Source organism: Poecile atricapillus, chromosome 1, assembly GCF_030490865.1.
Source record: "Poecile atricapillus isolate bPoeAtr1 chromosome 1, bPoeAtr1.hap1, whole genome shotgun sequence".
NCBI lineage: Eukaryota > Metazoa > Chordata > Aves > Passeriformes > Paridae > Poecile > Poecile atricapillus.
The window spans coordinates 111,588,943-111,604,017 of record NC_081249.1 but is presented as its reverse complement, the minus strand read 5'-3'; the positions used below and the strand labels follow the sequence as shown (position 1 = coordinate 111,604,017).

The 15,075-nt window shown below is 44.3% G+C and overlaps 2 protein-coding genes across 3 annotated transcripts in view; one reads left to right on the top strand and one right to left on the bottom strand.

Annotated features, from left to right (window-relative positions):
• The first annotated feature begins 335 nt into the window (after positions 1-335).
• MPC2 (mitochondrial pyruvate carrier 2) lies at positions 336-7,545 on the top strand. Its single transcript, XM_058830767.1, has 5 exons — positions 336-567; positions 3,919-3,959; positions 5,518-5,602; positions 6,702-6,813; positions 7,308-7,545. The coding sequence occupies exons 1-5, from the start codon at positions 462-464 to the stop codon at positions 7,345-7,347; spliced, it is 384 nt and encodes a 127-aa protein (XP_058686750.1). The 5' UTR covers positions 336-461; the 3' UTR covers positions 7,348-7,545.
• Positions 7,546-9,693: 2,148 nt separating this feature from the next.
• MPZL1 (myelin protein zero like 1) overlaps positions 9,694-15,075 on the bottom strand; it is a 35,438-nt gene continuing 30,056 nt past the window's right edge. For both annotated transcript variants that reach the window (XM_058830710.1, XM_058830701.1), the window contains one exon: positions 9,694-14,038. In XM_058830710.1, the coding sequence (XP_058686693.1) occupies positions 13,937-14,038 (102 nt within the window). In that variant the 3' untranslated portion in view covers positions 9,694-13,936. The remainder of the gene's footprint in view (positions 14,039-15,075) is intronic.

Genomic DNA, 15,075 nt, shown 5'->3' with positions numbered 1-15,075 from the left:
AGGGCGCGTCGTGGACGTGAGGGTGACGTCAGCGCGCTCGTCTCCGCCGGCTACAAACCGGCCCTCTCCAGTGAAGCGGTGTGAAGCCGCGAGGCGGCCATCTTGGCTTTGGGCGCATTAATCGCAGCGCAGGGCCCCTCCGCGGCGGCCATCCTGAGGGGGAGAAAGAAGCGGCGGCGGCCATCTCTGAGCCGGGCGCCCGTGCCCTTCCCGGGGGCGGCGGGCGCGCCAGCTCTCCCCAGGGGGCGGGGCCGGCGCTCGCAGCCAATAGGGCCGCACGCAGCTCTCCGCTCCGCCCCGCCCCCTGCGGCGATGACCAATCAGAGCGCGGGCTGCCGGGTGGGCAGGTCCGGTGGGCGGGGCCTGGGCGGAGGAAGGACGGACGGACGGAGCGCGGCCCCCGCTCAGTCCCCGCTCGCCCCTCGGTCCCCGCTCCGACCCCGCTCGCCCCGTCCCTCGCCATGGCGGCCACCGTCGCGGGGCTCCGCGCCTCTTACCACCGCATGCTCGACCGCATCGAGCTCATGCTGCCACCGCGGTTCCGGCCCTTCTACAACCACCCAGCGGGTAATGAGCGGGGGTCACCTTGGTCCCCGGTTGGGCCGGCGGGGAGAGCGGAGCGGGGGATGCGAAGGATGGTGGGGGGCGGGATCGGGGGTTCTGGCACGGGAAAGCGGCCCTGGAGCGGAGTCCTGCTGCGTAACGGAGAATTTCTTGTGTTTGTGAAGGGAGAATAGGATAATCGGGCACGGCACGGGTGGTTCCGGGATGGATGCGCTGGTGTCGCTGTCGCGGTACCGCGGGGTGTATCCAGGGATCAGCTGGGCTGCCAGAACCTGGCCCAGGGGATGTCTTGGGTCGAAAGGGGCCTGGAGGCCTCGGCAGCGGCTTCTTTCAAGAGGATGCGCTGGAAAAAATCATAGAATCGTGGAATGGTTTGGGTTGGAAGGGATATTAAAGATCATCCAGTTCCACCCGCTGCCACGGGTGGGGACACCAGGCCAGGTTACTCAGAGCCCCATCCAGCCTTGGACACTTCCAGGGACGGGGGAGAGCGCTGCCAGGGTTTCCGATCTTGAAATGTGCCCTTTGAAGTCAGGCAGCCTTTGGTTTTATTTCCTTTCTGCTGAATCCCACGCTTCTACCCAAGGCAACTCGTGCCCTTGGTGAATGCGCTGGAGGACTCCCGTGGGTAAAGAATGAGCTCCCCTCTGCTGACCTACAGTTTACCTTTCCATGGGCAAACGTGGGGGTTTGTGTTATTAGGGAGAAACCTCTTGTAAAATGATCTCATTCAGTGCCATTTGCGTGGTGTTTGTCCTGTAAACAAATTGCGTCGGTTGTTAAAACGAGCGCCCGATAAAATCCTGGCATTCCATAGGCTCTGTCCCCACTGTTTTGTGTCAGTGTCACAGGCATCCTTGACTCTTCACCTACCAGGAATATGCACTGTGAAAACGGACTTTAGTTTGCAGTCAGTTGCTCTGTCCTCTTACAATGGAAGGAAAATCGTTGCTCTAAAGAAATCACAGAGAGTGAAAAGTGCAGTTCCCAAAATGTTTGATTTGTACTCAATTCACTCCAATATATTTAACATTAACATATTGTTTTTATATATAAAGAGACAGTATGTCCAACACTGAGATTCACATTCCACCGGTGTGAAATGTGGCAGCTTCCAGATGCTTTTAGTGGACACAAGGCACAGCAAGCACTGGGAACATCTATGTTCCTTCTTCAACAGAGCAGTAGTGGTAACTGGAGAAGGTTTTGGAGGTCCTCTTACAGTGCTTTTCACTTCACAAAACTGCCTGTGGGCTGCTTTTGGTCATCACCATAGTGTTGTAATTAATAAATCCATTTTTAGGGCTTCTGTATATATATATATGTTATATATAATACACACATATCTTTCTGTCGTAATCTATACTGATGGTGTAAGTGATAAAAGCCACAGCACAAGCAAGTAGAGAAACTGAACCCCTGCAACTTCTATTTTAGCCTTGAAGGTGTCTGTGAGAAAGTTATGCAATAGATGTCACACTGACTGCAGAAAAAAAAAAAAGTGGGTTACAAATGAAAGGCTTTCTTTTATCTCCAGTGCCATCCAAATCTGTAGTCTAATTCAGGAGTATAAGCATCATTGTCATGAAGTTATAAATCACTTTTGAGGTATGAAGCACTTTGTGGCATAAAGAAAGCTTCCAGCAAAATAATTAATGCCTGTTGGAAACTGTTTCTTTGGCTGGCATTGCTGGAGGACAGTGGAGGGCCTGGCACACCAACTCCTCAGGCTGCCATGGGACAGCATGGGCTGAGCTTGTGCTCCCTCCCCTTTGGCCTCTCTGGTTCACTTTTTGTTCAAGTTCTCAGCACAAAGACCTCTTATATTTAATAGAAGTCATAAATTCTATAAACTGGTCACTAACACTGGTTAGCCTCTGGTGTTCCCCTGCTCTCATGGGCTGCTGTCATATTCAACCTTGAAAAATTCTGGATGTCAGGAGCTGTGAAGAACTCACCCAGGCTGGAATGCCTCCAAGGAGAGGTGTTTGACAGTCTTACCTAATTTCAAACTTGGCTTGGTACCTTTCCTGTCTCAAACTGTTTCTTAGTTCTGCAGTCAGCAGTTTGAAATAGTTGCATTTTCTATTATTAATAAAAATTAATGTCAGTCTTCTTGAGAATTCCACTAGCTGTTTAGGGAATGTCAGTTTAATAATTTATACTCACCCCACATCCTCTTGTACTCCAAATCTAAATTTGTGTTTTAGAATAAGATGAATGTTAGCAATTAAATACTAAATAGTGACTAAGCAGTTACTCTGTAAGACTGATTTATTCATAACAAGCTGTATTTGCAGCCTGACATATCAAGTAAGTGCCTTAGAGAACAGCAGCTGAAGTTTGTATCTTTAAAGGATGAACATTAAGCTGCTGTTATCTAATATTTAACAATATTAGACAAAAGGTAATGTGCTTGTGGTTATTAAATGCAGTTTGAAACTGGATCACAAGCAGGGTGGGTTAAAAAGAGTTTTATGCAAGGCTGCCAAGCCAGTTTTTGTTTCCCACGTCATAGTTTTAAACTTGAGGGTGGTTAAAACTGGAAGTACAAGTAGTTAGTGCAAGGTCTTTTTAAGGCTGAATTGTTAGTGAAGAAATAGCATAAAAAACAGGCAACCAAAGTCCTGGTAATATATTACAGTGAAAACTTGGCTTCATCTTGCATGTTACCAGAGTGTTGAGCAGTGACCTAAACATTAATGTTTTTTGATAAAATTACAACAGTCTCCTGACTGTTTCACAGGGGGGTTGGTACTTTGGATTGTGGTCTCTCATTTAAGACTTGGAGCAGAAGTCCCAGATTAATGATTTCTGGTATAGTTGTAGGTGTGGCTTTACAGGGCTTTGTTTTAACCAGCCAGCAGCTGTTTTACCACCACTGAAAATCAAATGTATTTGTAAGAGAGTTGTTTTACCTCAGGTCCCATGCCATTGGATTTTTCTCCCTTCCTTCTTGAGATTTCATCCTCTTCCCTCGTAATCCTCCTTTGCCTACTGGTGGATTTTTGGGGTGTTTTCCCTATTCCTAAGCCTTTTCCTAACTCTTTCAACTATAAATGCATTTTGCTTGCTCTGGTGTCCTCAATTGCTTAAATATGGACATACAAAATCCTATCCAGCTGTTGCAGAAATGTGTGGAGTGATTACACAACTGAAGATTGATGCACTAAGTCGATGAATTATGAGTATTAGGTGCTAGAGCTTGTACAGCAGTAAAAACTTCTAATATAAACAATTCATTAAAAAAAAAAAAATAAAACCACTTAAACTTACGGTGGGTAAATGCTGTGGGTATTAACACAGCCACATCTTACTAAATAATTTAACTTCTTTTCTCCCATCCTCCCTCAGGTCCCAAAACAGTGTTTTTCTGGGCACCTATTATGAAATGGGTAAGTAGAAGATGCCAGCTGGTGTCTGGGTGTCAAGCCCAGGGCAATCTGCATTAACACACTGTGCAAGCAAGAGTTTCCCAGCAAAAACTTGAGCCTGCAGAAAGATTAGAGGCTCTAATTCTTAATATATGGGGAGGAATAAAATTAGCCTTAATAACAGATAGCACAACATGAAGGGGATACAGCGTGGAGAAAAGGCTTTGTGGAAGAATTGTGCTTTTCACTTAGTTTCACAAAGGCTTTCTCTTGTGAAACACCAACTGTTGCTCAAGGTAGGAATGAGCTGGCATAATGCAAAACTCCTAAAGCATGCATTTCTTCTGAGATTGAGGAAATGGAGAAATATCTTAAGGAAGCCAATTCCTAAGCCTCATAGCTTGAAGGCAGGCTGAAGCCTGTCAGAGTGCAAGGTAGTCTTGACATAAAAGACAAAGTCAGCTGCCAGTGTGGCTGTCAGTGGTGCTCTGCCTCCTGTGAGGTTCTGCTTCCCACTTGACTACAGCCCTGGGCTGTGTTTGTGCCCAGGTGATGCAAATGCCACCTCCTAATTTCACTGTGCTGCTCCGAGGTGTATTGATACAGATAAAACAAGAGATCTCTAAACCCATGAGCGTTTGATCTTGTTTGATAGCAAGCAAGGATGTAACCTTGCCAGCTTACCATTGCCAGCTGCTTTGTAACTTTGTTATTGTTAACCCAAACTTTTTATAGGCCACATTGTGCTCTAAGCTACAGCTTGTGTGTTGTCAGGACTGGAGCTGCAGGAACCATGGTTAACCTTCCCCTTCCTCAGAGGTTCTCCCTGGAAACACCCTCCTGAGCCTGAGGCAGCTTTTCTATGCCCAAGGAGTCCTGCATGGCAATCAGGGAATTAAAATTATTAGGACTGTCTTACTTAGGGGTTTTGTTTTGGTTTGTTTGTTTGTTTTTTTGTGAACTGGTGTTAACAGGAACATGAAATTGTATTTCCAGTAGAGGGCAATAACACAACAAACAAACCAAGCAACATTTGCTTCGAATGGCAAGTAGATTAGCCAAGCTATTCCTCAATTTGCCTGCAAGTTTTTCATTACTGAAATTATATTTAAAATAAGCACTAATATATTTTAAAAAAGCACTTTTACCCCCTCAGATGAAGCTGAGCGAAGACTATATGGGCTGATGTTTACCAGCAGTATCTCAGCCTGACCTGTGGGAAGAAGGCCCTTATTTAGATAAGCCTCTACTTGTTGCATGAAAACCAGGGCAGGTCTTTTTCAGCTGCTTTCTTAAGCAGCTGTGTTTAAATTAACCTTGTTCTTGAATTAATACAAAACTGCCAATGCCTGGGATTTTATTGCCACCCAGTTGTAGCTGCCATAACCATCTTCTTTTTCTTCCCACGAGGGACTGGAAGTGGATGGTGTCTCAGAGAGTCTAATTGCTCACAGAATGCATCCCATCTCCTGCATAATGCAGCAGGATAAGCACTGAGCTGTGAAGCAGCTTCCCCTTGTAAAGCTCTTGATCTGTTACAGGAGTCCCAGACTGATGCTCACTGAATTTCTCTTTGCAGGGTTTGGTGGGTGCTGGACTGGCTGACATGGCCAGACCAGCAGAAAAGCTCAGCACAGCACAGTCTGCAGTACTAATGGCCACAGGTAAAGCCACACTTTGTGTTTTTGCACAGCACCATCTCACAATCTTCCATCAGTACTAATCCCCTTCAACAGAAAGCCTTAATTTTAACATGCTAGCTGTCAATGTTGCTATTGGAGGATAATTCTAGGACAGACCTCTACTTGTTATTAAATCAGTAAGCTTTCTGTAATTATGTAAGAGTTGTCTACACCTGTCTTAATTTGGCAGTGTTCAGTGCAAGTTGCTATGACTTAGGACATGAGTGTCATCCCTTAAGTTACCATTATACCATTCATTGCAGTAAGTCTCTCCCTTTGCTTCAGATCAAGTAATTTTGAAATCAGTCCAGGATATAGTGACTTTTTTAGAACAGACTTTACAGGGTTTAAGAATAGTAGGGTAATTACTCTAACATAATTGGAAGGAATTTCCAAGTGTTACAAGTAATTGGAAGCAGTGGCACATGGACTACTGCACTGCTGGCTGCCAAGAATTCTCACACTAGCAGAAACAATATTCTGTACTCCTAGAATCATTTAGGTTGGAAAAGACTTTCAAGATCATAGAGTCTAGCCATTAACCCAGCACTTCCAAGTCCCCACTAAAATGCGTCTCTGAGTGACACAACTACACATCTTATAAAATACCTCCAACAGATGGTACTGCACCACTTCCCTGGGCAGCTTTTTCCAATGTTTTTCCTGTCTGAAAGGGTTCTCCAGACTTTATTTTGATATCTGACACAGTCCTGTGCATTTTGCATAAGTTTTGCATAATTGCCAATGTAGTGCAGCAAGCTAGATATACAGCAAAATACCACTACTGTGCTGGAAAATCAAGGTCTAGGCTGCTGTAGACTACAGAGGATCTCTGTTTGATTTTCAGACTATGATTGACCTTTCTGTTGCTATTTTAGAAGAATGCAGTACATACTTGTAGGTGTCCCACTGGCACTTTTCACTGAGAAAGGTCCTCAACTTTTTCTAAGCAAAGCAGTTGTCTAACATGAAACTGTGAAATTTGTTTATTTCAACTGGCCCATGAATTTGCCTCCAAACTTAGGGAAATATCTGAATATTTAATTTGAAATATCTTTAAACTTTCCATTTTATTCAACAGGCCTTATTTGGTCACGGTACTCTCTAGTGATTATCCCCAAAAACTGGAGTCTGTTTGCTGTGAACTTCTTTGTTGGCTGTGCTGGTGGTTCCCAGCTTTTCCGAATATGGAGGTATGTGTTAATAAGGGTACAACTACAGCTAAGCATTAACCAGGAATTTAAAGATGCTGCCAGCCTGTCAGTGCAACAGGCAAGAGGAACTGAACCATTCATGAAACATTACAAAACATCTTTGCTACATTGTTAGTTTTACAGTTAGGTTGGAGTGAAGTTGTAAATATTTTCAGTCTAGCTCGAGCGGTGTTGAATCATGTCAGTTCCAGCTGGGTTAAAAGATTTTTAAGGAGAGCAGCATTGTTTAAAAAATTATTTCTTGAAGGAAACTTCGGGATTTTTCTGGCTTCAGTACTGACCAGAAATATGGCAAACTTAGCTACTTTGGAACTTCCTACAAGAATTAAAATATCCTATCCTGAGTTTCCACCCTCCAAGTCCATTGTAATTTTAAACCTCCTCTGGTGAACAGACTGCTGGGAAAAAACTGTTACTGTAACTGGTGTTCTATTCTATTCTTAACCTGTGCTCTTCCTTTTTTATTCCTATAGGTATAATCAGGAGCTAAAAGCACGAGAGCAACTTCAGTAAAGAGATGCTTAACCCAACAGATCAAACATAGCAACGCACAAACCCATCCCCATGGGACCCAGCTTCACTAATTTTAATGTTTTTTTCCTCTGAGAAAATAAAAGAGGAAATGTACATGTTTAGAGAGCAAATGTTTTCTAAGTGCAAATAATGAAGTATCTCCACACATTTAAATAAAGGTCAACCTTTTAAAATGAAGGCGGAATTTTTCATCTTGTACTGTCTCTTTAAAGAAACTGGCTGGATTTCGCCTAAAAAGATTTGCCGAGCCTCACCTTATCTGACTCCAGTGAAAAGTGCTGGGAGTGACACAGTACTGGTGACAGCCAGAGCCTCAGACTGAAGTAATATTTCCTGTCGCAGTCAGGAAACCCCCTGGGTGGAGAACTGCCATATTTCAGTAACCAACAGTAGCATTTGCATTTCATTTCCTGATGCTCTTCCTTCCTCGGTAGCATCAGGATATTTGTTCCAGCTTCAGCTGTGTGTGTGTCTTCATGTGTTCCCGAGCCACCACTGTCCTGAACGAAAGGACAGCAAACAAATGTGCCACTGGTGTTTTAGCTTCCTTCACAACTCCAGGAAGAAGATGGGGGTGTTGAAGCACCAGACTCAGATTCAGGAATTCACATGCAGGGGAAAAGATAACTGAGGCAAGGTAGGTTCTGATGAATCTCAGATGCTGATGTATCTTCACAGCTCCCCTTTCTCAAAGGCTGTCCCACCATGAAGTCAGTTCTCTGTTCTGCCACATTTCCACTTGTATGTCTTGGTCCTTGTGGCTAAAGCAGTAACCCAGAGTCTCAAGTGGTGAGTTCTCCAGCTGTGTTGGTCACTAAGTGGGCACAGTGACTGAAGAACACTGCCAGGGAAAGAGGTGGTGTATTCCAAGCCCCCACCCTTCCCAGTCCCCAACCAGGTAAGACTCATCCAGCAAACCAATAATGGGAAAAAAAAAGTGTATTAAAATATTCACAAGATTACAATAGAAAACATTAAAGTCCATTCAAGAAAAAATATCCAAGATAACTGTTTCCAGATGAGTCTGTAAAAGCAAAAGCACTAACAGTTGGTACACTGGCTCTTCATGTACTCAGGCCATGCAATGCAAATCTAGCTCCCTCACAGATTATACACCTGTCTTACAGGTGTTTGTTATCTCACACACCTCCAGGACAGAGGTTTATAAAAGAAAAGTACCCAGTCTATGTTTTCAATTACATTTACCACATAAGAACAGCTGGCATTGCAGGGAGACAGAAAACATTGCACAGCACACTGATCTCCAAAGGCATTGAACTTATATTTTAGAGTGCAAAAACACCTGTAAATGAAAGGGCTTATTAGCTTTAGGGCAGTGAAGAGAAGGGAAAGAGAAACCCAAAGAAGAGAGTAATTGCTGAGCCTTGTTAATATGATTTTGTAGTCTCCCATATAAAAATGTTACACTGCAGAGGTGTGGCCAGAGCCCAGAAGTCCCACCCACCTTCTCATAATGGTGCTTTTATCGAGGAAGTATTTCCATCATCTATGATACAATAAGAATATTTTGTATTTGAGGTCCTTGGCAGGTACACTAATCATGTAGAATTCCAAGACAAGATTCCAGTACAGAGTGAAGGTGTTCTGGTCACAAATCAAACACTCCATACCTGACCTCAGTGAATCCACTCTAAGGTGATACAGCTTTTAAGTTGCATACACACCTTTACTGCAGTTGCAAGACAGATGGTTACCTAGACAATTCTCACAGGTTTAAAAAGTTTGAAAACCCAATTACAGCTCTTTAGTCACAAACTGAAATACCACTAAAGCTTTGAGAGAAAACAAAACCCTACAGGTATCCAGTTATAAATGACACATCAGGCAGTGAGTTACAGGGACATACCTGCCCCTCTGTAATGGCTCATAATGCTAATGTTTTGTGAACATGGTGAGCAACTTACTCACAGAACAACTGCTGAAGTCAAAGGGGCTGTGGAAACCTGATGGACTGAGTACAGCTACCAATTTACTTAGCTTGATACCTTATTTGTAATCCTCTTGAAATTCATTTATGGTAATCAAAAATAAGGAAGATTTCAGATTGATCCCAGTTTTGTTTGCATGATGAATAAAAGATAATTTATTGCAAGTCTTTTCCAACACATAAGCCCTCCCAGGTCAACTATCCAAGAGCAATGACCGCCCCCAACTGTTTAATCACTGGCTACTGCCTTTAAGAGAGGTGCCTACTCCTCCTCTGGGTCGCTGCAATGCTGGCATGCAGCACTTGTTTTGAAAACAGATGATCCTAAAAAGGGTAGATAGGTGACCCTAAAAAGGGGAACACTGTTCGTGTTCCTTAAAGTCCAAGCTGTTCTTTTCCTCCTGCAAGGAGCAGCATCAGAGAATTAAGAGAACAGCAGAAGAGCAAACAGAGTTAAGCTTCTGGTCACCAGAACATCAGGATATGATAACCTTGTCTGACTTTAACCTGTCCTTGGTCTACCCATCAAGGAAGAGAAATCCTCTATTTCCTGAGACTTTACTAAGCCAACTCAGCATCAGTCCCTTTCATCAGCACAGGTTACCATATCATTAAACCATCTCATATAACCTGAGGAACAGAAAGCTCACAAGTGTTGTCTCACAATGCCTGAAGTTCTTTTGACTTCAGCATGAATATGTTACTTAATAATTACATTGCCCAATTTTCCATGACAAAAAATACAACAGCCTTGGCACTGGAGAGGGATTCAGACAGATTTCTGTCATTCCTGGGGGAAGACTTTTATTTATAAGAAGAAGTTTAGTGTTTTTTAAAATGCCTTCATACAGAGGACCCAAGAAGCCTTGCAGGGAACCTCCTCAGTCTAGGCAATATGAACATACCAGCTAGACAAATGCCATGCAAGGAGATGTCTCCTTAAGTCAGTCAAAACTAGCCAGATCAGTGTGTCTCCTAAAGTTAGCACCAGATCAGTCCTAAAGTTAGCACCGGATTCGTGTACTTCCTAACGTTAGCACCACATCAGAATTGTGCTCAGATACTCCAGTACGTTCCAGCAGGAAAAGAAGCAGCAAGACCAGCCCCATCTTCTCATAGCACCGAGTTACTGATCATCACATTCATCACAATTCTCCCTCTTACTCAAAAATGTTGGGGGAGAAACTTGGTGATGCACAGGGATGAACACAAGGCAGATCAAAATCAAGTTTCTCCATCAACTACATCCAAAGCATTAGTGTTTTATGAAGAGTAAAATAAATGTTGGCAAGTAACAGACTGATAGATAAGGAAAGCAGCAGCAGCAGGATTCCTCCTGATCTTAATCACAAAACACTAGGTTAGAACAGACCTTCAAGATCATTGAATCCAACTCCTGGCCCTAGGCAGGACACTCCAAGAATCACACCATGTGCCTGAGAGCATTGTCCAAACACTTCTTGAACTCTGTCAGGCTGGTGCCCTGGGGAGCCTGTTCAGTGCCCAGCCACCCTCTGGGTGAAAAACATTTTCCTGATATTCAACCTAAACCTCCCCTGACTCATCTTCATCCCATTCCCTTGGGTCCTGTCACTGGTCACAGAGTGAAGAGAGCTGTGTCAGCCCCTCTGCTTCCCTTCATGAGGGTGTTGAAGACAGCAATGAGCTCTCCCCTCAATCTCCTCTTCACCAGGCTGAACAGACCAAGTGACCTCAGCTACTCCTCTTAAGGCTTCCCCTCCACTCCCCTCACCATCCTCGTGGCCTCCTTTGGACACTCTCCAATGGCTTCATGTCTTTTTTGTATTGTGGCACCCAAAGCTGCCCCCAGGACTGGAGGTGAGGCCCCCCCAGCCCAGAGCAGAGCAGGACAATCCCCTCCCTTGCCTGGCTGGCGATGCTCGGCCTGGTGCCCCCCAGGACAGGGATGCCCCTCCTGGCTGCCAGGTGCAGAATTCAGCGCTTGAGAAGATCCTATAGAACCACAGAATCACTGACTGGATTGGGTTGGGAGGGACCTTAAAGATCATCCAGTTCCAACCCCCCTGTCATGGGCAGGGACACCTTCCGTCACACAAGGTTGCTCAGAGCCCCATACAACCCATCCCTGAACACTTCCAGGGATGGGGCATCCACAGCTTCTCTGGACATCCTGTGCCAGGGCCTCACCATCTTCTGGGTAAAGAACTTCCTGACTACAGTCACCGACATGAGCACTGCAGCAACCAAGACAGTGGATCGTATCAGCAGATGGAAGCTTGAGTGGACATACTACCCTAAGCGTTTCTGGGGTGAGTAGGTCCCACTCCAGCTTCCAGCACTGGGTACAAGCCCCATACCCCTTCATGTGGAGCCTTCATTAGAAAAAACAAACAACTGCTTAATCCATGAAGTAGAAGAAGATATTTAAAGGTCTCCTGTGAAGAAATTTGTCCATTTTTTAGCTCAAATCTGTTATTGCCAAAAAGTAAAATGCTAGAATATTTACAGAGCTGTTAGTTAGCCATAGCTTGGTGTCTCAGTTCCCTACAAGACTAGGCAAGTACCTGAAAACTGGTGCCTTAAAAACCTCCTTTAAAATTGAAGCATGACCTTTTTTTTTCATACCAGCCAAGTCTTGGAAGAAAAATTACACAAATTCAGGTATTTCAGGATTAGCAACCGACATATGGCAGAATAAATTAATCCATTATTTCCTTCTTAGTCTCAGTTTTAAGAAGCTGGTTCTGGCTTTGAGGACAATGTCCTAAGATCTACCCAGTGCATGTATACAAAAAGTAAAGCTGTTGATTTTTAATAAAGGCAGCTGTTGTCAGGAAACCAGTGAAGTCTGATCCTGATGAAAGAATATAGTGTTGGCATACCTAACTTCATTGGGAAAAAGACCACCACTGTACACAAAATAGTTATTAAAACTGCACTGTCATAATTAAAGGATTATCTAATATGGTTGTGAAAGGGTCTGCCAGGGGTCTGTAACTATTTTTCATGTGCTTGCTGTTAGAGTGAAATGTGGGCTTGAGTTTGTTTGGAGAGGTTGCCCAGAGATGCTGTAGAGTTCCCACCTGTGGAGATGCTCAGAACTGGGCGCAGTGCAGAGAAGCCTCCTCTGGTTGACCCTGCTTGAGGCAGACTGGGTGATCTCCAGAGGTCCCTCCACCCTCAACCATTCTGGAACCGATTCTGTGAAACAGACTGAACTAGGAAATGGCTAAGAATCGGAGAAAAGGCATTACAATAGACCAAACTGAAAATTATTTGCCCCCCAAAAAAACCAACCCAAACCAAAACCACCACATTAGGATGTACAAAACAGAAATCCCTCTTCTATAATAATACTTCTGCCACTTTGAGAAGATCTCTGCTGAAAGGCCACTTGTAGTTTTGAGCACCAGATTTCAGGATTCAGTGGGTCAACAAAAGAAATCCTCATCAGCAGAGATCCTTGACAATCTAGGAGGAGTTTAACCTAGAAACAAGAGGCTGGAGAATTGTATTCAAGCAGTAGACTTGCAGAGATGAAGGAAATAAACTGCCCATCCACATCTTCTGTGCAAATATTGGTTACCCAAAAAAACCCACATATCAAAAAACCCAAAGAGCCCTAGATTTCCTCCAGAAGTTGTTCAGCCTCCACTACAGGCTTTTGAGAAGAGATAAAACACCTTCAAGGAGGTGACAGTGGCATAATAGAGCTATGGGAGAGAGGTATGGGAGTACTACAGCTTCCAGATCCCTTGGAGCCCTTTGTAATGCTTACATGAAATGACAGAGCTTTGAGGAAGAAATATTTCACTGAAAGGTTCAAGAGAGTCTGAGGTAACCACCTACAGCTACAGCTTCCTATGCCTTTAACTCACTATCTCCTTCACAGTTTTCACAGGTAAACTACCATTTCACAAAATTCATTAGATCAACACTATCCCTGAACCTTAAAGGACTAAACTTGAATAGCTGGGCTCATTGAGAAGTAAACAGTTTTGTGACCCACATTACACAGGTCAGGTAGGCCTAAAGGATTTCCTTCACTCACACTGCTAAGACATACATTTCTGATAGCTAGGAGTCACAGTTTGGCTTACAAGACCACATGAGAGGGTCTAGTTTACATGAGAAGGCAGCCTGTACTGAGAATCTGACCAAGGAAAGATAAATACCCTGTATACATAAAGAACTCTGAATATAAAGAAGGTGTCTTCTTTATAGTCACCTCAATAAAAGAAATTAGGCCCTATAAGCAAAGAAAAAAGAATCTCCAGGTGAATCTAGAATCTTCAGGTATCTTCCAGTTTCTCCATTAATAATCAAGATAAAAATATTTTAAAATTGTGATGCGAGTTTTCACTTTCTCTCTCGTCACACAAGATACAAAAAAAAAAAAAAAAAGAATATTGGCAATTTATAAGCAGAATTCTTACCGCATTTCAACATGCAACATTGGTCTCACTTCTGTACGATTAAATAGACTATTTACACACAATACATATATATCTCTCCCTCTGTATGCACATGCATTGGTCCTAGCCTAGGCATCAAAGGCCACATGTGAGTTCTCTGGGTCAAATCTTGCTCAAGCAATTCCAGTCTGAATGTGTGTTGTCCTTTGGATAGCTGAGGATCTCAGTTCTTCCGAATGTCGGCGTAGACCACAGACTCTGACTTGTTGATCTTGTCGCTGTGCTGTCCCCCGGAGTGATCTAACTGCGCGTAAATGACTGGGCCCTGGGGACACAAGGAACAGGCACAATCAGGCTTTTTCACAACAGGCCACGCTGCCCCTCACTTCCAGGGGGGCTTGCAGCAAGGTGAAAGCTAAAGCAAGACCACAGAGGTTTTATGACTGCGAACAGCACTTGGAAGCAGGTGGAATGAACCCTCAGCTGCACGTGAGCTCTAGTCTGCCACCTTTCTCCTCTCAGGAGCATGCCAAACAGCACCCTCGCCTCCCTCCAAAACTGATTGCTGTCACAGGATGCAAAATCTAGGTTCCCTTGCTCTGAAAAGCAGCAATTCTTGCATGCTATGGAGCAAAGACACGGGGCTTAGTCAGATGCATGCCAGGTTTAATATTGTTCAAGAAGAACTAAATTAGAGGTTTACCAGTCAACAGGTACTTCCCAAAACTGCTACTCAGGTCCTGTAAATCCTAGCATGGTTGTGCCACATAACAAAGGAGAGGATAAAGCTGCAGCCTCCCTGTGACTCAAGTCACTGCCCAAGCCAGTGATGGGGCCAAGACTTACAACAGCAGTGAGCCAGGAAGTGCTAAAATGGTGCAGCAATACAGAACTCTTACCTGACTTCTAAGCCACCGACACCTTGGGCAGGCACAGCCTCACACCTTTGTGACATTTGATGGGGTGCAGGGGAGGACATTACAGCCCTGTCTTTCAGCTGAATGTGTGAACACTTCCTAAAACACCACATCCTCTAACACATAGCCCAGAGAAAGCCAACTGCAGGTACTGGAGACAAGCTGAGGACAGGACTGCAGCCTCCACAGAGCAGAGGCCCAGCAGGACAGGTGGGACCTTGATGACAAGAGAACTGCAGCTTCCATGCTGAACCCCCCCAACTGAGACAAGCACAGGGCTGCCACCACCTCCAGGTGACCTCAGCAGAGAACACACACCCCATGCAGGAGGCAAAGGGACTGTCTTCTCTGGGGATGAGTGGGAGGAATTAAAAAGACAGAGCTTTTCGTTTGATTGTGGCTTTTTCAACAGTTTTTCCTTCAAAACGTTTCATCCATTTGACTG